General features: G+C 37.7%; 1 protein-coding gene across 2 annotated transcripts; it reads left to right on the plus strand.

Annotated features, from left to right (window-relative positions):
- The first annotated feature begins 1,032 nt into the window (after nucleotides 1-1,032).
- On the plus strand, nucleotides 1,033-24,556 carry LOC137248518 (zinc finger protein 432). Of its 2 annotated transcripts, none has more exons than XM_067779467.1 (3): nucleotides 1,033-1,769; nucleotides 11,681-12,491; nucleotides 20,804-24,556. In XM_067779467.1, the coding sequence occupies exons 1-3, from the start codon at nucleotides 1,181-1,183 to the stop codon at nucleotides 20,973-20,975; spliced, it is 1,572 nt and encodes a 523-aa protein (XP_067635568.1). In that variant the 5' UTR covers nucleotides 1,033-1,180; the 3' UTR covers nucleotides 20,976-24,556. The 2 variants fall into 2 exon arrangements, with proteins under 2 accessions (XP_067635568.1, XP_067635563.1); XM_067779462.1 differs by lacking the exons at nucleotides 11,681-12,491; nucleotides 20,804-24,556 and adding exons at nucleotides 7,429-8,287; nucleotides 8,362-8,613.
- Nucleotides 24,557-26,533: the final 1,977 nt, after the last annotated feature.

Raw genomic sequence — 26,533 nt, forward strand, 5'->3', positions numbered from 1 at the left:
CCACAGGGTGTACCGAGAAGCGGAGACACAACCCTCTGATGGCCATAGGGTACAACATATAGCTAAATCAGTTGCGATGAATTGTGGACACACATAGAATACATAGAATTAGTGTAGAGGGTGAAACAAAAACACATATTTCAGTTACATCTGAGTATAATGCGTATTGAAATTTAGTAGTACACATTTTATGCGCAGCAATTTCAGAGGTGTATTTAAAGTTTGACGCTTAGCAGTCCATATAAAGTTTAAGCGTATAGACGTTTACGTGTATAAAAAAACACGGCTAATATAACAAAACTTGAGTTGCATTCTCCCAAGAAACTTAAATTTTGATTTACATCTGTTTACAATAAGACGAGTGATATATATTTTTATAATCATTTTATTTTTCCATCAAAAACTCAAATTTTTTAAAACTGCTAACGCCTACTGCATGGAAGTATTAACTTAGGAATTACACAGGCAACCAATCTTAGACCAAGTCTAAAGACTCAGATCTATTTGGCGTCATTTGTAATTAAAAGCAAAAAAAAAAACAGTCATTTAATCTCTTTTATACATTTCATGAAATATTTATATGAACGAGGACTTTTACAATTAACACCGGGCTTTGCATGCGTTTCATTTATGGGCTCATAAAATTGCCACATTTCACTTATTTTTTTACTATAACTTGCTCTCATCTTTCACTCGGTATTAAGACGGATTTTTAAAAAATTAATACAACCAAATTTTCGAAGCCAACCAGGTCAAAACGGCGTTTATAAAAATTTCAATTCAAAATAACGTCGCCTAAAAGAGTTAACTAGCTAAAAGTAAATACAACTGAGTGAAGAAATATCGCATAATGAAGAAATATCGCTATTAATGAAATGCAGGCAGAGGTGATTCTCATTCAAAAGAATCGAATGAAGGAAATCACTGATATATTTGGATAGCAATAGTATCACTATAGCGATTTTTCATTCGCGGCAATGTAATCACCGATAGTGAAATATCGTTCCATCACTATCTCGAAGATAGCTTGTATCGAGTGAAAAGTATCGAGTATTTGCTTGTATTTACTTTTCATTACCATTGGTAGCGTTTAACTTGGTTTGAAAAGGAAAATAAAATTAATACCTTTCCTAGTGATTTTAAAATAAATTAACGAGGCATATTTTGCCTATGCAAAGTTATGCAATCTACTGAAGTTCCACCATCAATGTCTTCCACAGCGAAGGAAAGTTTTGATCTATCAGATTATTGTCGTTTGTGTTTGCAATTGCCCGAGGAGTGTGATTTACTGGATTTACAACTTATCTACGATGAGGAAGAGCACCTGAGTTACTATGACTGTTTCACGATATGCACACAAATTGATCTGTGCGCTGGTGGTACATATGCTCCACATCAGCTGTGCAAATCTTGCGGCTTAGAGTTGCAAGTGGCATATGATTTTAAGAAAAAGGTGGAGGAGTCTAACAAGTTTTTATCTCAATTTGAGAAATCAGGAATATCTTTTAATGTTGAGGAAACAACGGGTCAAACCACACCACTGCTAGAAGAGTTCGCGAGTCAAAGTACTGTAGATCTAGTTGTTGAAGCTGAGGATGAAACCGAAACTGAAACAAAACTCTTCACTCCTGAGCCCTTAGGAAGTGAAATAACGAAAGAGGAAGTGGACGCTGCTAGTCAACTGGATGCATCTATGGAATTTGAGGAATTGGAAGAACAGGTTGATATAATAGATGAATATCAATCGATTGATGAGTTGGTTGATGATGGTAAATATACTAGACTTACACCAATTTAGATAGTAGCTAAGGTTAGTCTTAATATTTTTATGTTGTGTGTGTTCCTAGATATGGGTTGTTGTTGTTGTTGTAGCAATGCTCGCCCCACCTAATAGCCGCGACCGATCACAAATTGTCATCAATATCCTCTAACGGGAGTCGGTTCCCCAGGTACTGCCAGCAAGGGATTTGAGGATTTTATTACGGCTCTTAATTCTCGGAACAATTGCGGTTGCGTGCGCACCAAAATGTAGATCCTGATCAAACGTCACACCCAAGATTTTGGGGTGTAGGACAGTCGGTACCGTAGTGCCATCGACGTGGATGTTCAATATGGTCGATATTTGGGGCGTCCATGTTGTAAATAAGGTCGCGGAAGATTTAGTCGGTGACAATGCCAGGTTTCGGGAGGCGAAAAAACTGGAGAGATCAGGGAGATAGCCGTTTATTTTATTGCATAGCTCATCGATCTCTGGGCCTGGGCCTGTGGCCATTATTGTGCAGTCATCGGCGTAGGAAACGATTGTGACTCCTTCCGGTGGTGAAGGTTGCTTAGATATGTGGAAATTAAACAAAAGTTGGGATAGGACACCACCCTGTGGCACCCCTTGTTTAATTCTCCTTGGTTTTGATGTTTCGTTTCTGAATTGCACCGATGCCTGCCGACCACCCAGATAATTTGCGGTCCACCTTTTAAGACATGGGGGAAGGGTAGACCCTTCCAGGTCTTGCAGTAACGAGCCATGGTTGACCGTATCAAGGCTTTTGATAGGTCTAGCGCTACGAGTACTGTTCTATGGTGGGGGTATTGATTCAAACCGCAATTTATTTGGGTGCCAATGACATTTAGCGCGGAGGTAGTGCTATCGAGTTTTCTGAAGCCATGCTGATGAGGGGCTAGCTGCAAATGTGCTTGAAAATAAGGGAGCAAAATGGCTTCAAGCGTCTTTGCCACTGGCGATAGGAGAGATATCGGACGATATGACTCACCTACGTTAGCTGGTTTCCCAGGCTTTAGTAGCGGGACCACCTTGGCCATTTTCTATTTCTCGGGTATGACAAAGGTGGAAAGAGACAGGTTGAAGACATGCGCTAAATATTTGAAACCCTCTTTCCCTAGGTTTTTAAGCATCGGCATGGCTATGCCGTCTGGGCCCACTGCTTTGGATGGTTTAGCGCGACCAATGGCGTCCTCAACCTCTCTAGCGGTGATGGTGATTGGTGACGCGCTGAAATTGTGTTTATATGCGTGTCTATTGGCTCTCCGTCTATCTTTGTCGACCGTAGGATGCATTATATATTGTCGGCAGAAAGCGCTCGCGCATTTTTTCGCATCCGACAGCACCTTATCGCCAAAGGCGATGGAAACTTTGTTGTTGTTGTTGTTGTTGTAGCGATTAGGTTACTCCCCGAAGGCTTTGGGGAGTTTTATCGATGTGATGGTCCTTTGTCGGATACAGATCCGATACGCTCCGGTAACACAGCACCATTAAGGTGCTGGCCCGACCATCTCGGGAACGATTTATATGGCCACATTGAACCTGCAGGCCATCCCTCCCTCCCCACCCCCAAGTTCCATGAGGAGCTTGGGGTCGCCAGAGCCTCGTCTGTTAGTGAAACGGGATTCGCCGCTCGAAGGTGAGGTTGACAATTGGGTTGGAGAAGCTATATATTGCGCTACACAACCCTTTGTCTTTGTGCTTAGTCGGAATCGATAGGGACTTTACGGTGGACCAAAGTTTACCTACACCGGTAGAAAGGTTACAACCTCTTAGGTGCTCTTCCCATTTCGCCCGCTTGTGTTCGTCCACAAGCAATCTGATGCGTTGGTTTATATCCTTTATTTGGGGGTCGCCTGGATCAAGCTGTCTTATAAGATCGCGTTCCCTCGCTAAGCTCGCGGCCTCCGCCGGGAAGTGGGCCGGATTTCGGGAATTCTCCCGGCGGGAATGAAATGTGCCTAGGCGGATTCAATGACCTTACGGAAGGCACACTCCCCTTGGCGGGCATCAGTCGGGATAGGGAGGGCAGCAAAGCTGCTGTCTGTTGCAGATTTATATTCTTCCCACTTTCCTTTTTTGAAGTTTATGAAAGTGCGTTTTTCGGTGACGATGAAGTCGGCGGTACGCTCGAACGAAATAAGTATAAGGTGGTCGGATGCCAATGTTACCATCGGCTGCCAGTTGACGCAGTTTACGAGTTCTGCGCTCACGATTGAGATGTCTGGCGAGCTATGACAGCTTCCTACCATACGTGTGGGGGCGTCTCCGTTTATTGTGCAGAACGTCGTTTCTTCTATTTGATCCGCCAACATCTCACCCCTACTGTCCGCCCGCAAGTTTGAATGCCATAGGTCGTGATTGTTGCCAGTGAGTAAGGCCTCGATATTAGGGCGATATCCACTGGGGCAAAGGTGACAGGAGGTATGTAGATGTTGATGATTTCTAGATTTAAATCGCCTGACCGGACAGATAGGCCTTGACGTTCTAAGACATTGTCCCTGCGGTCGATGCCAGGATCAAATATATAATATTGCACAGAGTGGTGTATAATAAACGCGAGGCCGCCTCCATTTCCGCTCTCGCGGTCTTTCCTGTGGACATTATACCCAGAGCAGGTCTGCAATGCAGATCTTGCTGTGAGTTTAGTCTCTTGAATCGCAGCAATGCGGATGTTGTGCCGCTTCATGAAATCGACTATCTCCGTAATCTTCCCAGTTAGTCCATTACAGTTTAACTGCAGAATTCTGAAGTGCATGAGGGGTGACGCCGCCACTCTAGGGGTAAGTGACGGGTGACTACGCCTAGGTTGTGGAAGGCCAGGACGCAATTGCTGTTGTGGCCTTGGGACTGGGCGCCCTTGGGCAAGCATTGGGGTACCCGGATGATTTGGGTTTGCGACCTGGCAACATGGCGCGATGAAACCCGTCGAGGGTTGCCGTGGCGGAGACCAGAACATCTAGGAAAGTGGCACCACCCAAGGCAGGAACTGCATTGAGCGGATGTCGCAAACCTATATATTCTGTGCTGCCAGATGGTGCAAACGGAGGTAGGGACTAAGAGTCTGTTTCCCTGACCTGCACGATTGCTGCCAGAAAAGAGGAGGGGAGAAGAAGACGGGGGCAGGGGCTGATGCTCAGCATTGCTACCAGCTCTACTACGAAGGTAGTAGTTATGAGTGGTATCAGCTGTTAAGAGTTGTTGGCGCCGTGGGGCGCGAGCAGCAGCGGGTACTTGTTGTGGCTTGCTGAGCAGCGAGGCTGCTGGAAGGTAGGGGGGGGGGGGGGGGTGGGCGCTTAGGCGTAGACCACGGGACGCCCTTGGGCGTGAGCAGCAAGGAGCCACAAAATATTTATAAAAGTTACGTGGACGTCGGGTTTTGGGATCAAGCCCAGAACAACCTGTCCGATGCAACCATCCCTTGCACGAGACACACTGAACAGAGTATGACCGTCCTAAAAAGATTCTTTTCTGGCAAATGCCACAAAACCATTTCTCAGGACCGGGGTCAGGAGACGGACCCGGATTGGGTTCGATACCTTCCCGGAGTAAGAGAATATGTAGCAGTCCTGTTGCAAGGAGCTGCTGGGAGGATGACAATTTGTGGGAGGGACGAAACAAATTAAATGGGGTAACACTGAAATGGCAGTCCTTGGTCGGGAAAAATCCCGAGTCGCTCCGGTACATAGAACCGACTGCCTTGGGAAGCGCCTAGATATGGGTTTAAAGGGTGCTGTTCTTGGTAACCTTTGCTGGTATTAACCAACCTACATTTTTGGGTCAGATTTCAAGTCCAGGCTTCCCCGGCGAAGTTAAACCGTTAATAGAGTCTGTTAGATGAAGGAACTCTCTGTGATGATGTAAACTGCGCGCAAGCTCTTTAACCAGCAATTAACACTGAGATGATTAAGAAACAAATTATTCCGCTAACAAAAAGGCAAACTTTAACAAAGCCTTAGGCAATTATCAAATAAGGACAAGTCTAGCCATCTGATGGCACTTATTCCAAAACAAAGGAAAACACCCTCCCCTTACCGCTCCCTTCTCAGACACTTTGTCAAATATGAGGGTGGCAGCGACTCAAGTTTTTAGTCAGCTGTTTACTGAAGTCGCGGTTAAAAGGAAAATAAAATAATTATAGCGCTACGAACAAGGCAACAAGGGGAAGTCTTGATCCAGACGCTGCGCTATATCAGCTGACCACAGAACTTAAAAGTGCGTGAAATAAGACAAAGGAAAACTCATGGTTACAATTCAAATAGCATTAGATGGAATACTGTAGGAGAAACCGACCGAAAATAAGAAGCTTGGAGTCGCATTTTGGCGATGAAAGCACAAGATCCACACGCTATAAAAGAAATACCCATCATAGCATATGAAACGATTGCAGAAGATTTTGCCACAAGCTAGTGTGCACAGAATAACATGAATAACAGTCGGGCAACTATCAAGGAATCATTTCAAATTGAGATTAGATGCTCAAAAGACCTCGATAACATGAAGAGCAAAACCATCTGTTCAACCTGGGTCCCGAGACACAGAATGGATGATGGTAACGAGCCGGGGATCAAAGAATGTATAGCTCGGTACTCTGTCGCATTATTTAACTACTTTTCACGTCGCTGCTGAAATATACATACAAAAAAGTAATTATTCATCTTTCTTTGTCGAAAAAACGCTGTTGTCTTTGTTTTCGTCTCTATTGACCATATTAGTTTTGGTTTTTGTCCCGCATTGGGAGTTTTTGCAACAAATTCAGTATTGTTCGGCTTCGCGTAGGTTACGAAAAAGCAAGCCAAGTTTGGGTCTGATATTTTCGGTTTTTAAATTTCATTTTGACAAAAGTATTTGTTATTTCATTCTTGCTCTCATATTTTCAGTTATGGTTGAGCTTAGTGTAGTTAAAGTGGCCAAATCTGCAAGATTAAACTATATTTACATTTGGTAATAGTCTAGAACAGAGGTCGACTGCTAATACGCGTCCAAAAATATCGAGAGAGGTGTCAAAAGACGCGTATTGACCCAGACAGCAATAATCCGATGGCGCAAAAATTTAACTCGTTCAAAAGATATTAACGAAAGACCGAAAAATTACCCTGGGTCCCTCCGAAACCAGGGGTCGGAACCTTCGGCCGCGCTTATAAAAAATTACACTGGCCGGTCCACCAATGGGGTGGGAGTAAAATTAACTGCGTGCAAAATCCTTTTGTACACAAAATTTTTTTCAGTACATAACATTACAAGTACATGAAAATTTCCAACTTCAACTGCAAATATGTATCTCCGGACAGAAATACAATACCTATTTTCCGCCTTCGGATTATTGTTGTCGTCGATGTTTTAGAACGCGTATTAGAAGTCGACCCCTGTTCTAGACTTTTACGTTACCTTTAATTGTGATTTAATCTTTCACTTAAAGCACTTCTGATAAACTTTCGTGATGCTATCCTTAGAGCATAAAAACTTTAAAATTTTAATGCGAATAAATTTGTAATGTTTCCTCAATCGTTTATTGAAATGAATGAGTCTTAATGTCTTAAGTTTTTATAAATTTTGCAAAACAGTTAAAATTTTAAAGTTACTAAATTGACCGTAATGCTGTGAAAAGTAGTAGTTGTATCTAATTTAAAATTCATTCATTAAATAAACAGATGCGGAAACAGTACAAATTATAATCGACAACGAAGAAAACGAAATTCAAAAGATAAATCCAAGTGGTGATAGTCATAATGAAGTTGCATTTGCAAGTAATAATGAATTAGGTCCCAAAACAAGCGACATTGAACCTAAAAGTGAAAAGAACAATACTACAAGTGAAATCAGCCAACTAAATAAAGATGAAGGAAATGATGAATTTTTTGAATATGAAAGTGCCATCGGCTGTGAGCAAACAAATAATACAAAAAACGTCCCACCAGAAGAAACACAAACGGAAGTAGAAGTAGAAGAATCTGTTCTTACAACGTTTGAAACAGAGCGTAACACTTCTGCCGTGATTATTACAGAAACTAAACAACCACGAAAACGTTTTAATGGCGAACATAGTTGTGATTATTGTAAGAAGGTATTTAAAAATCGTTCACGTATGCTAACACATCGCCGTACCCATGAACCGGCCAGACCAAAGTTCCAATGTGAAGAATGTGGTCGTCTTTACACAACAAAACAGGCCAAAAATGTACATGTGAGTACTATACACAACCAAACTGGTCTAAAGTGTCCAATATGTGGCAAGGTTTATGTTGTAAAAAAATTACTTGATATTCATATGCGCTATCATACAGGCGATTTTCCATATACTTGTGAGATATGTGGCCGAAAATTTGCACAAATGTGTCATTTGACTACACATAAAAATGTCAAACACAATAGTGAACGATATGCATGTGAGCATACAGGGTGTGGTAAATTTTTCACTTCATCATCATCGTTACGAAATCATGAATTTTCACATAGTGAAATGCCATTCGAATGTTCGTATTGTAAACGTGGTTATCCCGCCAAGTCAAAGTGAGTTATTAATACATATGTTTATATATAAAAAATATTTAACTTAAATTGTAAAATTTTTTCCATTTTTCTAGAATAAAAGTACATATACGACAGAAGCATGGCATGGAGGCTTCGCTCGAAGAAATCGAAGATATGCGAAAATTTCATGTGATGCGTTCCAAATTAAATTTAGTTAAAATAACTGACAATGATTAGTGTTGTAAGAAGCTTTAGATAATAAATTTCTGTCTCATAATTGCTATATCTTTTCGTATGCTGTCTTTCGAATGAACAAATCAAGATTAATTTAGATGCGGAAAACTAAATCGTCTAATAAAAAACCAAATGCAAATATTATACTAAAAAACAAAAAAAAAAAAAGATTAATTTTTGATCTCGCTCAACCAAAATCCTCGGTGCCGGGACAGGAGCGTAGTGAGACACCTTTCCTGTCTCTGCGTGTAGTCCGGCACCGTACTTATGTTTCCTCTGCTCCTTATTTAATATTATACTGACTTAGTGCGTGCTCCTTACTTAATATTAGGCTGTCTTAATGTGATTTAGATTTTTGAGCCTGACCTGCTCTATGGCTTCCTATTCAGAGAAGAGAAAAGAGATGACTTAGGGACCACGACAAAGGGCTCAGAAAAAAAATCAAAGCATGCATGTGAACTTACTTATTATTTTATTTAAATATTACTTTATTTATTTATATTTCCCTATATTTTACTTAAATTTTATTTTAATTTTAGTTTAATTTTATTTAAATTTTATTTTATTTCAATTTTATATTCATTTTATTTTGATTTTATTCTAATTTTATTTTAATTTTATTTTATTTAAGGAGAGATATGCCTCTCAAGATTTTAATTTTTCAAAAATACCCTTTCTCAGAATTCGGGTGGTTTTTATATACAGCCATCTCAACTCAAAATGTATAGAATTTATTCTGAGGTAGCCCGTTATTGAACGATATAATTCAAAACTTGGTGAAATATAGCATAATGACAACCGGGCTTACAAGGAACTCTTTGCCAAGAGCTATGACTTTGGGAAATATCAAAACTTTTAGCTCCGCTTTACGTTGCACAAACTTTGTATAACAACGCCGCACATTAACATACAGCTTGGAACTCATCTGTCAAGTTCAAAGGTTCGCTGCAGTGTTTATATTTGCTATTCTAGAACAGCAGTAGCAACGAAAAATATGCTCTGCTACTGCCCCGGCCCAGAACAAGAACAGAGCATAGCGCAGAGCCCTAGCATGAAAAAGTGATAACATTTTTTATCCTCAGCTACGAGCTACGTAAAGGTTTTAGAGTGAAGCAATTAGTAGAATAAAAAACTCCAAACGAAATGTTATTTGTAGTGGAGCGGGAGCAACACAAAAATTTAGTGCTGTTAGGGATTTAATGCCGAAATTTGTCCTTTCACTTTCTTTGTTGGAGTGTAGCGTTGTGATGCTGTGTTTTATGTACTTTTGGTTTCATTCAGTTTCTGTTGAATACCCAGAAACCTGGGCATCCCAACAGACATCTGATTGACGAACCAGCACCGCCTAGGGGCCTAAGGAGTCATCTCCGTAAGCATTTTGAGGAAATACGGCACCTGAGAACCCAGCCGTATGAAGCGAAAAAGCACAAGCAGGTCCTTGGTGAACTCCATAGACAGGCGTCGGACCTTTATGTCGGGAATTGCCCGGTGAATCCAGTACTTGAAGAAAAATATCCAGAACTCGCGGAAGAGGAACGCATACTCCCCAGGGAAACGCGTGTCACTCTTGCTCAACTTCGTTCTGGATACTGTAACAGGTTAAACTCTTACCTATCCAGAATCAACCCCGACATACAAAATGTATGCCCCGCTTGCAATGTGTCCCCACATGACACCAACCATCTCTTTAATTGTAATGTGGAACCAACGCCTCTAACACCCCTTTCCTTATGGTCCACCCCTGTTGAAACGGCAAGTTTCCTTGGACTCCCGTTAGAGGATATTGATGACAATTTGTGATCGGTCGCGGCTATTAGGTGGGGCGAGCATTGCTACAACAACAACAACAACACACAAAATACTCTGTTACTGTCTCAAAATCTCTATCTATATCGCACGTTTTTATTGATAACAGATTTAAATGAAAATTTTAATTTACCTAGATTTTATTACACCAACGATTATACTAACATTTATAGTATAAATTAAAACAATTTATTTAATTTTTGATATAAGTTTATTTATTAACTTAAGCAGGGTATACTAGTGACACTACCTTGTATCGTACGACCTTCGCATTCTAATTGCAACCAAATCTGATTAGCAAGAATTCCAATAAAAATTGGCATACCGCTTACTCGCTATCTGCTGTAAGAAGAAACTGCTTTTCGCTATGTAACAAACATTGTACAAGAATAGTGAGGTTACCGCTGCTACTCTCCCAGAAGTCAACGTTGTTCAGCGCAAAGATTATAATTTATTCGGTGAACATTATTATTATTGTGAGAGTGAATCCCAATAAGAATTGGCCGTTATCATGCAAACAGATCCTCCCCCAGCAATATCCCACTCTTACACTGCAAGAGATGGCTATGCCGTTAAGTGTTGTACTAGTGATGTTAAAATGTGCATCACTCATTCTTACATTGCAAGTGATGATAATGTCGCAAAGTGTTGTACTCGTGATGTTAAAGTGTGCATCACTTATTCTTACATTGCAAGTGATGATAATGTCGCAAAGTGTTGTACTCGTGATGTTAAAGTGTGCATCACTTATTCTTACATTGCAAGTTGTTATGTTTGTCGGGTGTTAGCCGTAGCTCAATCGCGTATTTAATTACCAGTTGTTGGATGTTCGGCAGACAGAAAAGGAATATGTAACGTTATGTCCTTTGACACTTATTTATACATTAGCGATGTCACATACATATTTAAATGAACGGCACAATACAATAGTAGATACTTATACAAATACATTTGACAAGTGAACATTTTCGGAATTTAATCTACAATTAAGGGTTGCCAACACAAGTGATGATAATGTCGCAAAGTGTTGTACTCGTGATGTTAAAGAGTGCATCACCTACTCCTACGCTGCAAGTAATGGTGATAACGTTATGTGTTGTACTCGTGTTGTTATAGAGTGCATCAGAGGGCAGATCGAACTACATGGGTGGTCATTGTGACAACTTATACTCAAAAAGGCGAAAATAGCGGATATAAATGCCTTTTAAGCTCATTGTTATAATAGAAATCTATGAGAACATTACTTTGTTGGTGTCTCCCAAAAAACTTAATTCTGGATTACATCTGTTATCAAGGAAACGTGCGATATATACTATTTTCTTTTTGCGGCCGCATGCGACCTCTTTTTTAAATCAATATCATATACACTTACACTTTCTAATTCCATTTTAGACATTGATAACGATGATCATATCAAAATAGTAAAACTTGAAGAAGAATTTGTACACATTCCTAGAGAAATCACTTACGAAAATGAAAGCGGCACCGACGAATCTCCTGCGAAATACTCAAATACTGAAATAACACAAACTACGCCAATACTTTTGAATTTCTGCCAACCATCAGATGCTGATGACATAAATTTAGAAGAATACATATTTGAGAATCCAGATGTGATTGTTAAGCCGCCTGACATTCAAGAACAGCCAGACTCTTCAACACAACCTTCGACGTCCTATCGAAGAGGCGGACGTGCACCACTAATACCAGGTGGGCCACCATATCAATGCGAATACTGTGATCATACAAGTAAATCACGTGCACTTTTGGCATCACATCGTTTTCGTAAGCATCGTTTCAATAAACCGCTCTTTAAATGTGTCAAATGCGATAAAGAATTTGCAACATCACAACAATTGGAACGCCATATGCAGCGTATAACATGTGAAACATATCCAGAATTCAAGTGTGAGTTTTGTGATAAAATTTGTACGGGACGTGCCAACTATCAGATACATTTGCGTTTTCATAAAAAAGTCTATCCGTTTGTGTGTCATATATGCGCAAAACCATTTATGATGGCTATACATATGAAACATCATGTGAAAACGAAACATGAAGGCCAGCGATTTATTTGCGAACATGAAAATTGCGGAAAAATGTTTCAAACGGCACATTCACTTAAGAATCATATGTATACACATGCGGAGCAATTACCCTATCGCTGTGATTATTGTCAGAATGAGTTTTCAACCAAGGGCAGGTGAGTGTCATAATTATTAAATTTTATCTGTCATTTATGTAGAGCCCTATTCTGGTTATACCGTCTGCGACTATGAGAAATAAGAACCCCAGCGGGTTAGGGGGTTAGAATATACCCGCGGTAGGTATGCCTGTCGTAAGAGGCGTCTAAAATACAGGATTCATACATATCTTCTGCAAACCCAATTGTCAACCTCACCTATCCGTGGCGAATCCTGTTTCATTAACAGCCGAGGCTCTGGCCACCCCGAGCTCCTCATGGATCTAGGGGGTGGAAGGGCGGTATAGCCTAGAAGGTCGCATGTGGTTATAACAAATCGTTCCCGAGATGGTAGGGCTTGGTACCGGAACGTACCGGATCTGCATCCGGCAAAGAACCATCAACTCGATAACACTCCCCAAGGCCTTCGGGGAGTGTCCTTATCGCCACAACAATAACAACAACAACAACAACATGAGAAATAAGAAAATCTTTCGTATTGAATTCGAAAAGCATCGGAATGGTAAGAATATTACAACTCCAATTTTTCCAAAAGTATTTCAGAAAGATCGTATTTAAAAAACGGAAAGGTAAATTCAAAAAAAGGCAAAAGAATTTCAAAAGGCAAAGTTTTTTAAGAAATTATCGATAATATTTAAGAAAGTTAAAATGTAAATAAATGTGTAAAAAAATAAATGTGTAAAAATGTCAAAATGTTTAAAAGTATCGTATCTCTACTAACGATAATATATGTAGCCATACACTGTAAATGCTTTATTTTGAATTTTCTAAAAGTCAGACCTTTAAACAATTTTTTTTTAAATAGGCACGGTCGCTATCCGTGTTTGCTAAGGTCCATATATGAGAAGTTCCAAACCAAAACGAAATAAGTGATTCATAACAAGTTCATAGATACATGAGATAAAGTGTCCATTCTTAAATGGACGCACATTTTCAAACGATTCTTATAGCAGTTATGTTGAGCTCAACTACAGTGCGATCGAGGGTGGTCTGGGAGTGCCCGCTTGCGATTGCATCGAATTATTTTACAATTAAGATTATCTGGGTCCCGGGCCATAGTGATATCCCGGGTAACTGTCAAGCGGATCTCTTAGCCCGCATCGGAACAACTGAACCGGATGAAGATGGCTGCAGGGATTTCGGGATTCCGCTGGCCACCTGTGGATTGCTCCTCCATAGCTGGGCCTCGAGTCAGCTCAGCAAACGTTGGGCGGACACTACGTCTTGCAGGGTAGCAAGATATTTCTGGCTGAAAGTGGATGGCAGGAGGTCTACTGAAATTATTGGGTTCACTAAGGCTCACCTATCAATGGTCATTAGGGTTCTGACAGGGCACTGTCCCATGGGTATCCATGCGATACGTATCAATATACTGGAAACTCCATCTTGCTGCAGCTGTATGGAGGATGATGAGGAGGAATCACCAAATCACTTTATGCTTGCTTGCCCAGCTTTTGCCAGACCTAGGCGAAAGTACTTCGGTCGCGACTCACTTGTATCTCCCGAGGATTTATACAAAGTTGAGATCGGTATCATTCGGAGCTTTATCGTTGCTACCCAACGATTCTCTTAGTAGCTATATCTACGTTACCGTTATTTTATTGCATGTGGAATCACAACGGACCTTCATGTTGTCCAAGTGAGCTCCCCTTATTAGGGCAGCTACCACCTAACCTAACCTAATCTATAGCAGTTATGTAAGAACACATATGCAGCCAAAAAATCACATTTATCGGACGACTAGATTTGAAGTAAAATAAAAAGATGATAAAAAATTTTAAGGACTACCTTTATATAAATGGACCAAAAAATAGAAGGCAATTTTTCCTTTAATACATAGTCTTGTAAAATTTTGAGTAAAAAACTTTAACAATAGCTCTTGTAAAAGAATTTTGGGATTTAAAACTATAGAGGTAGAGCGCAATCTTTCAATTTAAGGCAAACCATGTACGTGGGATAAACTAATTGATTATTTAAAATTTAAACACGCGCTCTACCTTTATAATTTTAAATCCCAACATTCTTTTGCATGAGCTATTGTTAAAGTTTTTTAGTCAAAATTCAACAAGACTATGTCTGTATTAAAGGAAAAATTGCCTTCTATTTTTTGGTCCCTTTATATAAAGGTAGTCCTTAAAATTTTTTTACCATCTTTTTATTTTAAATTTTTTAGTACTGCCTACAAAAAGGCAGTTGCAACTTTGATTAGTAATTTAAGTAATTCCTTAGTGAAAATTCGTATCTTTATTTATTTGTTCAAAGTAGCAATTTAAGATAATTAGTGGAATTTTGGCTGAAACACTGGCGAAAACAACATGATTCCACCTCGCATCATAACAAGAGAATTCCACCTCGTTTGTCAGCTACTTAATTTGCACAGCTGAAAATCGTGCTGAAATTCGCATACGCCTGAAAGTCTAAAAGAATCGTGGTGAAAGTCGCGTACGCTTACCTAAAAGTATGCAAGGACGTGCATTGAGTTGGGCCTTTAACGAGGTGGAATTCTACAACGCCAGCAATACTCAGGAGGCTAGCCATTAAGGTATGGCCTAATCTTCTAAATAGTTCGACTTGTGCGTTACGTAGCTCAAATTTTTTGATCAAACATTGCACTGTCACCGAGTTTTAAACTATATTTCAACTAGGTTTCAAGTCTCTAGATATCCAGGAAGTTAGTTAAAAATCGATTGCAAGATTCCCAATTTAAAACTAGTTTTCTCAATATGTCGATATATGCGCCACCTAGCGGATTTTTTTGATAAAATATTGCATTGTCATCGGGTTCTGACCTACGGCTCAAGTTTCATATCTGCAGCTCACCGGGAAGTTACTCAAAAATCGATTGCAAGATTCCCCTCCTTTTTCAAGGATTTGTAGTTATCTCACTTAGCGCGCCACCTAGCGGAATTTTGTTTTCTGTATTTGTATTGTCACACTTTGTGCCAAGTTTCAAGTCTCTAGGTCACCGGGAAGTTAGTTAAAAATGGATTGAAAGATTCCCAAATCAAAACTAATTTTCTTAATGTCGTAATGTCTCTCTGATCTGAACTATGTTCTAAGTATCAAGTGTCTAGCTCAACGGGAACGGGACTTAATATAAAGGTAGAAAAAAACATAGTTGGTTGTAATTATTGCGTTTTGATCTGATAAAAATTTATTTATTGCGTTTTGCTTTAAATTCTTTTGGAATTATTACATTTTGGTTTGGAAGTTATTGGATATTGTGTACTTTGGTGTGAATAGTAATTTCTATTTATAAAATAGATGGTTTGGTCCCATTATTTCAGCGGCCCTGTATTAGTACTCCAATATGAAGTACATGGCCTAGTGTTGCCTATTACTAATCCATTAGGTAATTTTTTAAGATATTTTCGAAAGTTTTCGCCCAGTGGTTTTTGTAACACTCCGAGCTGAAGTAGGGGATCCTAACCCAGAACATCGCAATGTTAATCTGATCACATTTTTATACGTATCAGAATCAGTTATGAGGGTACTCGTACCCCTTTAAATACACTTAAATTACTCCCTTAATCGACCTTAAGGAGTATACCAGTACTCTATTGAAAAGTTTAAAAATTGTATGAAATTATTGTGTTTTGCTATTAAACGATTTATTTTGGAATGTTCCAGAAGAGCATACTTTTCTGTGTTTTACTTTACTTTACATAGGTTTTACAAGATGATCCATTTCTCCAAAAAGTAAATAGACCACTCTTGCGTATTGGTTTGGAACTCCTCATATCAAATCAAATATAGTACTTTTACCAAATTTCAACACCATATCAACGGTTTTTGATTTACGACTTGCAAGTCTTTTTTTAACTTTATTCTATTCAATGCGGGTGGGTGGTGTCACGCATATTCAAAAAAATTTTGAAGAATACGAATTTTGCGTTGTATGTATAATCAATTTACTCGCTAAGTTTTACTACTTCATCAATATTTCTGAAAAATGGTCCAGGAAAATATGTATACAGTATTTTTATATGTCTGCCTTCCCTCCATCCAAAGATATACGAATGACTGCGTATAAAAAGGGGGCGGCGCTTCCACCCAATTTCAAATAATTTCATATTAAACATAAGAACAATGTTCCCGCCAAATTTCGTTAGTATTGGTCAATTTTGGTTGGATAATGACTTTAAAAATATTGTGGAGAGATTATCTGTGTAAGGCCCGGTTTTTCAGTACAAGTTCAACTCAGTTTGTCAGTTAAACTACGCTTAAATTTATTCTGCAGTGTTTCGGTCTATTTAACTGAAGTTTAAGCTGAGCTTAAGCGGCCGATCTGGCAGGGTTAAACTCTAGTTAACCTACCATTTATTTGCGTTGGTTCGAAATGGCGCCGAATATACCCAACAAGCATTTCGGCTTGAGTACAATTAGAGCTCATGTTGATAACTAGGCATACTTCTAAAATCTCAAGAGTTGTTTCGAAACAGTGGCTCAACTGGAGAATCGTAGCGTACTCAGTAAAAGAGGGAATTTTTTTTAAGCAAAAACTGCCTTTACTGAAGTTGAAAACATTTTATTAACAACTTGTGAATGAACTGAACTAAAATGAAATTTATATAATTAAAAAAAAAAAAAGAATGTGAGGCGCGATAACCTCCGAAGTGATTTTAGGCTGAGCTTCTCTTCCAATTTGCGTTGTGCCCCTTTAATTTTTCCTACAAATTGGCGGGACGGGAATTACTTGTTTTATTCCCACTCCGAACGGAATGGTCAAGGTAGATCAGTTTTCACTGAGAGCTTTTCATGGCAGAAATGCACTTGGAGTGCTTCCCAAACACTGCCGAGGGGCGACCCCGCTTAGAAAAATTTTCAATTAATTGAAAACCCTTGTTTCTAAAATTATGATATTGCTTTATCCTGGGCGTGAACCCAGGATCTTCGGTATGGTAGGCGGAGCACGCTGCCATGACACCACGACGGCCACCTATATAATTTATTTTTGATTAATTACGCTTCATTACTGCTATCAACCAGGTGTATTTCTCACAATAAACAGCTGTTGGTTTTGATGGTACCACCTTGGAGATTTTTTCAACTCCATCTCAACTTGATATGCAATGTACTATATCAACTGGAGAAATGTGTTGAATATTCATTTGAGAACTATACATTTCCCAAAATCTCTCGAAATTAGAATAATAATTGGAAAATATTATTGACGTTGTAGATGAACTCGAAAACTTCTAATTTTACAAAACTTCTCAAAGGTTGGATAGTCATTGGAGAATGAAGTTGGACATTAACTCGAGAACTATCGGGTTTAAGAATAATTAAATAGTGATGGTGGATATCACTTTCGGAACTGTATATATAATTTCGCTGGAGAATTTTTTGTCCATGTTTGTTGGGTAAACAAAATCCAGCTCTTGCCGTATCTGCAAATTACCTAGATAACAAAAAAAAAAACAATGTTGCCGCACAAAAAAGCATACCCCAAAGGCGGCCTTAAACTGTGACTGACAAACCGCTTCGTAGTTTAACTGGAGCTTAAATTTGACTAGAGTTTAAGCAAACTTAGTTTACGCTTAACTTAACCAACTACTGATAAACCGGGCCTAAAAATAAAAAGTGACAAAATCCATATATGTACATATGTGTGGATGCGCGTGCATGTCTACCAATGTAGAGCTAAGTGCCACCTTTGTCCATGCAGACTGGGACAGTTTTAAATGGGATGGAACTGTATCGTATATTCTTGGATCATTTTGGAACTAATTCGCTACCGTTTCATAAACATGTCGGGATGATTTCAGAATTATTTCGAGACTATATCGGAACCAATGCGAAACAATTTGATTTAGGATCATTTCAAGACTATTTCGAAACCATTTCCAAAGAGTTACAGGATTAAATCAGAATCATTTCGAGACCAATTCGGAACAATTTCAGGATCAATTTAGGATTGTTTAAGTAGCATTTCGGGGAAATTTCAGAATCAGTTTCAGACTATTTCGGGACAAATTTCGTACAGTTTAAGCATCTTTTCCGGTACACTTCGGAACTATTTTTCATGTCAGGACAATTACGGGATGATTTCAGGATTATTTCTAGACTGTTCTAGAACCAATTTGGAACAATGCCAGAATCTCTTTGGCATTGTTTTTGGAATAATTCCGGCATGGTTTCGGGCACATCCCGTCTTGTACTTGTTTAAATTAAGGGTGTCAAAAGTAAAAAACACGAAAATGCTATTGAATCGAAACACGCTAAGACCACGTTTACATCTCCCACCGGATTATGGGGCTTAGAACATGTATGGCAAGTATGCACGTCGCAAGAGGCGACTAAAATACGAAACTAATTCAAGGTGTTGTGTAGCGCAACCCTTTCAAGGGTTTGCCAGCGCAATGTATAGCTTCTCCAACCCAACCCTGTTATTTAACAGCCGAAGAGATCCCAATTTCCTCACAGATTTAGGGTGTCGGTGGAAGGTATGGCCTAGAAGGTTCCACGTGGTTATACTAAATCGTTCCCGAGATGTTCGGGCTAGTACCTTAGGTGTGCTTGTTACCGGAACGAACCACATCTGCTGTCGATAAAGGACCATCAAGATCGGGGAGTGTCCATAGCGCTACAACAACAACAACTACAACAACAGCCACGTTTACACATGCACTAATCTACAATTAATCTCCAATAGATAATCTACGAGTTTACATATGTTTCATCCCTAGGAACTAGATAATTACCCGTCAAATTTTCAAGTTTCAATCTAGAGGTGGTATTTTTTATATGAAAAAAAATCGGCATCTCTAAAATTGGTTTATAACTACCGATTATGGAAGGGAAACATTTCTATGGGAAATCTAGTTATTTATTTAAATATTAGGAGTTAAATACGCAAATCAATTTAAAGTTATCAAAATGAAAAATTCTATGTAATGGCCCAAGAATATACGATGCAGTTCGATTCCCTCCAATTTTTATCCAAGTCCGTAAATCCTTTACTCATGGCCAAAGGTGGCACTTAGCTCCATATTAGTTGATTTGCCTCCCACTTAACTGAATAGCACTTTAATTTTAATGATCTGCTATGTCTTACGAAAAAAAAAACACGATGAGTTAATTCCCAATAGATAATCTACTAGTTTACATATGTTTCATCCCTAGGAACTAGATAATTACCCGTCAAATTTTCAAGTTTCAATCTAGAGGTGGTATTTTTTATATGAAAAAAAAATCGGCATCTCTAAAATTGGTTTATAACTACCGATTATGGAAGGGAAACATTTCTATGGGAAATCTAGTTATTTATTTAAATATTAGGAGTTAAATACGCAAATCAATTTAAAGTTATCAAAATGAAAAATTCTATGTAATGGCCCAAGAATATACGATGCAGTTCGATCCCCTCCAATTTTTATCCAAGTCCGTAAATCCTTTACTCATGGCCAAAGGTGGCACTTAGCTCCATATTAGTTGATTTGCCTCCCACTTAACTGAATAGCACTTTAATTTTAATGATCTGCTATGTCTTACGAAAAAAAAAAACACGATGAGTTAATTCCCAATAGATAATCTACTAGTTTACATATGTTTCATCCCTAGGAACTAGATAATTACCCGTCAAATTTTCAAGTTTCAATCTAGAGGTGGTATTTTTTATATGAAAAAAAATCGGAATCTCTAAAATTGGTTTATAACTCGATTATGGAAGGGAAACATTCCTATGGGTAATCTAGTTATTTATTTAAAGATTAGGATTTAAATACGCAAATCAATTTAAAGGTATCAAAATGAAAAATTCTATGTAATGGCCCAAGAATATACAATACAGTTCGATACCCTCCAATTTTTATCCAAGTCCGTAAATCCTTTACTCATGGCCAAAGGTGGCACTTAGCTCCATATTAGTTGATTTGCCTCCCACTTAACTGAATAGCACTTTAATTTTAATGATTTGGTATGTCTTATGAAAAAAAAAAACACGATGAGTTTCTGTTCTATTGTATAAATCGGTGTGTCCTTGTTTTGAGGGAAAAATTATTTTACTTAATTTTTAATATTTTACTGCCGTACTTAACGCACTCTTAAAATAAATACATTTTTATTACCGACCTTTCATATGTATTATCCATTTTTCTGAAATACTGTTGAAAAAGATGGGCATAAACCAAATCGTAATACTTATATGAAGGTGAACATCGAAAATTTGTTCACAAAAACCGAAGTCTTGTAATACAAGTCAATGTGTTCTGACACAATATCTCCTATAAGAATATTTTGTGAAACGAGCACCAGGTCTCAGCATTTTTTGATATTTACTACACATGTATCTATTTTATATTTCCATTTAGATTACGTTGGCATATAAGCAGAACGCACAACATTGAACACACCTTGGATGAGCTGGATTGCATGTTAGTGGCAAAAGAGATTAAAGTAAAGGCACAGCTTCAACCAGCATTGCCACCTGAGGCGAGAGAAGGAGTCATTGTGGTGGATGATTTCGAATTGGATGAATATTAATAAATCGACTCACATATCATAAAACTGTTAAGTAGCGGTGAAATAGTAATGTGCAACAATTTCTGCTGGAGTATTATGTTCAATTATGGAATATACACAAAACCATTGATATTTTTTGATAGTTCTAGAAAAAATCATCGATGGTCTTTAATAGTAAATTATCTATCAATAGTTCCATAAATAGTTTTGTAGGTCTACCGTTGATGAAATGCTTGAAATGAATGAAAGACAGGCAATTCCGAGCCCATTTAAAAAAAATGTTTTTAAAGCTTTTATAAAAAGCATGTCAGTGTTATTTTCTGTTAGAATCTCCCCGGGGCCAAACATGAATCAAGTGGAAACGACTTCAAATCTTCAAAGCCGCCTCATCTTTCTTTATCTGTTTTCCAAATAGAGTTTTCGATTAAACAGTGAAACTTCACGTATAAAAAAATAGTGGGGTGAAAGTGAACATTCAAAGTTTTAATATCTGTGGATCAGACATCGAGATAAACATCATAAAAACAACAATTTAGAATATTTATGAGCATACTTTTCAACCTAAATTCAAATTTCAAAAACAAAAATATTGATTTTTCAATATTGTATATGCAAATAAATGGCTCTTGTCCATTCAATTTAAGTAAATTATAGATCATATAGCGATGATCCCTGCTGCGATTAAGGTCCGATCGATTGTACATGATGGTGAGCTCAATTTTGTCCAAGCTGATGTTGGCGACACAAGAATTGGATCCTTCTCACATATGGACCGCAATCTGAACACATTTGGCAGCACAGTATTGAATTCGAGATTGTGGAAGTCATTGTACACGTGCTACACTATGTCCGAAGAAAAGTCTTATAAAACGGAGCCACTGCATTTTCTTGAACTGCTATCTTGGGATACGTACTTACCGCAGACCCTAATTGACCTCAGTTCTTTTTAGGCGTGAAAACGCATCAAAAATACCAAATTTCCCGTATTCTTATTATTTTCTTAGCAGAAATAAACAATTTAGGTTTTCAAATCAACTCGCACAGTTTTGACAGCTTTTTTAGTTTAGGTACCTAAATTTTAGGCGAACTCGCACCCAGCCTAAGTATCATGTAATTTAAAATGATAATGATGTATATATGTATGTATTTAGGTTATATTGTGTAAATTAAATAGTTTTTCTAAATACTTCCAATATAAGCACTTATTTCAAGGGTGCATCCTAACGTTAAATTTCACTTTAATCAAGAAATTTCTATCTAAAGAAGCAATAAAGTAAATTTAATTTCGTCTTTAACCGAAACGAAATGATGTCGTTAATGTTGAAATGTTAATAATATTATCAAAGTGTGCTTTCAAAGCCATAGCACACGTTTGTTTCTACACGAGACGAAATCATTTCGTTAATTTTGATTTTTAACGAAGCGAAATGGTATTGTCTCGTTTGTTGAGCATTCTTGCATTATTTATTAATTCGTTAGATTTAAGGCATAGTGGTTTATTTTTTGGAACCGCTCATATCGACAGGTGATCGGAGTATCACCATATCCCGGGTGCCAGTTGGAAAACCTTCCTCCGTTGAAACACGCTCTAACATAATTCGTTTTGAAAGCGAACTATCTAAGAAGGTGATTAAAGAAATATGTACATTCAGCTGAAGATCACGGATCTCAGAGCTCTTTTATCTGAACATTATGATGGTCCTCATGAATCAAACGATTTTTTCCGATCTAACATTTTAAAAACGGTTATACCAAAGACAAAAATATCACATATAGTTCCGATTGGTTAAGGTTAAGGCATGTCGCACAGGGTCTCCATGGAGACTGAAAAAATTTCAATATATTTTTTGGTTTTCTAATATCCAAAACCGATAATAATATACTTGGCGATATCACATATAAATTTTGGCCCCTATTAGAAACGTTTAAGGTGTGTTTCCCAGGGGTTCAAGTTCAGATTACGCTATGAAGACGCAATATTCTAATATCTGAGTTTAACCACTGTGCGACACCCTCAACCGCTTCCTATCAGGACCAAATCTTATATATGTTATCGCCTACCACTTCGGGGAGGCGCGAAAATAATTATTCTTATAACACTGGGGATAGTGTGGATAAAAATGTTGTAAAAACCTTCAATCAACCTAAAAATACTAAAGTTAATCTTTAAATATATTTTTAGTTTTTTTTTCGGTTAAAGTAAAGCGCTGATTTAACTATTTCAATTAGATTGAAACAGCTTATTTTTAAAAAGCTGTAAACAAACCTGTCACAAACCACTCCAGTGATTAATTAGAAAAATAATAATATTTAGTTAATAATGTGACGAATATTAGCATCACTTAGCCGATAATAATTAGCCACTCGTATGTACGTAAACAAATCAATCATCATGTACACACATACATACAAAGCAGCAGAGAGATACTCACAAACGCATGTCATCATCAGCCGAAGTATTTTTCACATATACACACGCATATGGCCACAAACTACAAATATACATGTATATGGCTGGTAACCAAGCATGAAGTTCACGAAATTACTAGACCTTAGGAGAAATGGGTGAACGACGAAACCGAGAGTATGAAAGCAGCGCAAGCTAAGGCATGACTAAGCAGTTTGATTTAAACACGCAATTAGTTGTGAAGTAAGAGTTATTGTGAAGTACTCTCAAAGTAGTCTAATAAAGACCATTTTGCATTATTGAATATTGGAATTATTTATTTCAACAGTTAAGCGATTCGAACGTTAGCAGAAGGTTAATATTTAGTGAAGCTGATTTAAACCCCAATTTATATGTGCCCTATATTCTTATTATTAGATTTATCGATCAGTATTAGCTGTGTCCCACCCGTGACAAAAAAGTCGAAAGTTGTCATCTTAAATTTTGCAAGTCGTTCTTTTATTTCATACTTGTTATGCAATGTAAGAAAATTGCAAATAAAATTATTTATGAAAAATTAATTATTTTTACTTGATTTGATTTCCCAAATTTTCATTTATCTAAAAGCAACAATTTTGAAACTTATTCTAATTTGTATATATACAATGATATGTGACTTTTTTTTACATAACAGTAGTGATTGAATATCAAGTGTCTCAACCTATCTTTAGAACCAGGAATCCCCAGCTGGTTTTATCACAATTCTTCAACAAATCAAATATTGCGTACAATTGTCCCACCCGTGCCGATGGCTCTATAGTGGGTAATAGAACCAAAAAATTTAATTTAATTTTTTTTTGTGTCTCCATAAAGAAAGTTATCTCTTACCCCTGTGTAACACACCTCAAATGTCTCCAATCGGGAACAACATTTATATGTAAATTTATATTTGAGGAAACTTTGATTATTAGGGACCACCTTAATGAACATATATGGGAAGTCATTTCGAGATAGGCGATCCTTCACCCGGCCGTCGATATGAAGTAAAACCAATCTTTGTGCATTTGTATATAACAGAAAAGGCTTTAATCTTGTTTTCTTAGTTGTCTAAGTTTTCCTGACGCATAACTAACTCCGCTGTACTAAATTATAGATATGCTAAACGCACATAGTAAACTGTTACGTTTAAGATTATTAATAAAGTTTTAAAATAAATGCTAGATAATCTTATAATTTTAAACGAGCAATTCTTGTATACTCGTATATTTGTATGTTTGAATAGCCGAACGATCACGGGAACGGCTCAACCGATTTAAATGAAATTTGGAACAAATATAATGTATCACCTTCTAAGACTTTCTACTTAGATGTTGCCACTCAGAATATTTCACAAGGTTGCCACCTATGCGAAATTAAAAAAAAATTTCGTGAGATATGCCGATATGGGTATGAAACGAAAGGTATTTCACTCCGCATTACAATAGGGACATTTTTGAGTAGGGTTGCCATTTAGGGTTGCCACCTATTCGAAATAAAAAAAAATTGCATGAGATATGCCGATATGGGTATCAGAGGAAAGGTATTTCACTCCGTATTACAATAGGCACATTTTTGAGTAGGATTGCCAATTAGGGTTGCCACCTATTCGAAATTAAAAAAATGCATGAGATATGCCGATATGGGTATTAAACGAAAGGTATTTCACTCCGCATTACAATAAGGATATTTTTGAGTAGGGATGCCACCAATTCGAAATTAAAAAAAAAATTGCATGAGCTATGCCGATTTGTGTATCAAACGAAAGGTACTTCAGTCCGCATTACAATAGGGACCTTTTTGAGTAGGGTTTCCATTTAGGGTTGCCACCTATTCGAGAAATTAAAAAAAATTGCATGAGATATGCAGATATGGTATCGAATGAAAGGTATTTCACTCCGCATTACAATAGGGACATTTTTGAGTGGGGTTGCAATTTAGGGTAGCCACCAATTCGAAATTAAAAAAAAAATTGCATGAGCTATGCCGATATGGGTATCAAACGAAAGGCATTTCACTCCGCATTACAATAGGGACATTTTTGAGTAGGGTTGCTATTTAGGGTTGGGGTAGTTAGACGAAATAGTACTTTACTTACTCATATCCTATTAAAGCTTTAAAGGAGAACATTAAAGTTAAACATCTTCTTAAAAAAATCTTACACATGATTCGACTTAACTTTCATAATTTCACATACGCCAATAAAATTGAAATGCAATATCAAGGCACCGTGGCAAATTCTAGCAAAATATATTTAAATGCATATTTTTGGCAAATATGAAATGAATAATTGCAATTTCTCACAGATTCCTATTAGAAAGATTTCTCACCATAGCAAAAAGATATCTCACCATGGTAATTTGCTACCGTTGAACACTAGAGACATATGTTCAATTTGAAAACGACATCTAACCATTTAACTACTTACCAACAGGTGGCGCTTAGGGAAGTAAGTTGACATTTAATTAAACTAACTGATAGTTGTCATTCGTGAATTTTACAAGTTTTTGGAATTTAATAAAAGTGTGAGACTTTCATAGTGTATAACTAAAAAAATGTTTGAAATTAATAATTCGGCGCATGAAGATACTCGACCTAAATAACTTAAGTAGTTCTCGATTTCACTAATTGTCATAACAATCCCTTATACTATAGGCTGGAATTACCCATTTCAAATTTTTCATTCCAGTTCATTTTGCGGTTAGTGTTTGATATGTTTTTGAAATCTATATTTAAGGAAATCAAATATTGGTAAGTAAAAGTATATAATATATGTACATATAAAAAAGTTGGTTTTTATCAATGATGACATGTAAACATGAAACATGTAACAAAGTATTTTATGCGGCATACTCGAAGATGGCCGAGCAAAGCTTGGTCGCCCAGGTACTAATTATTTATTTCACAAACGCTTCTTGACGAAGTTGCCGCGTTGCTGGCATTTTACCGACCAAGGGTGGTCATTTAGTATAACAACCGAAAATTTTATTAAAAAGTTCGGCCACAAACGAAAGGTGTCAAGCCGTGGCAAATTCCGCTAAGGACTTAAACAACGATTTGATAGTCGATGTCTAAAGTGTGCTTAAATTATGTGGGAAGCACTTATCCGCGTTAAAGCGCACAATCGAAGATGATGGATTTTATGCACCCCACCCAA

The sequence above is a fragment of the Eurosta solidaginis genome, chromosome 1, assembly GCF_040869045.1.
Source record: "Eurosta solidaginis isolate ZX-2024a chromosome 1, ASM4086904v1, whole genome shotgun sequence".
Classification (NCBI taxonomy): domain Eukaryota; kingdom Metazoa; phylum Arthropoda; class Insecta; order Diptera; family Tephritidae; genus Eurosta; species Eurosta solidaginis.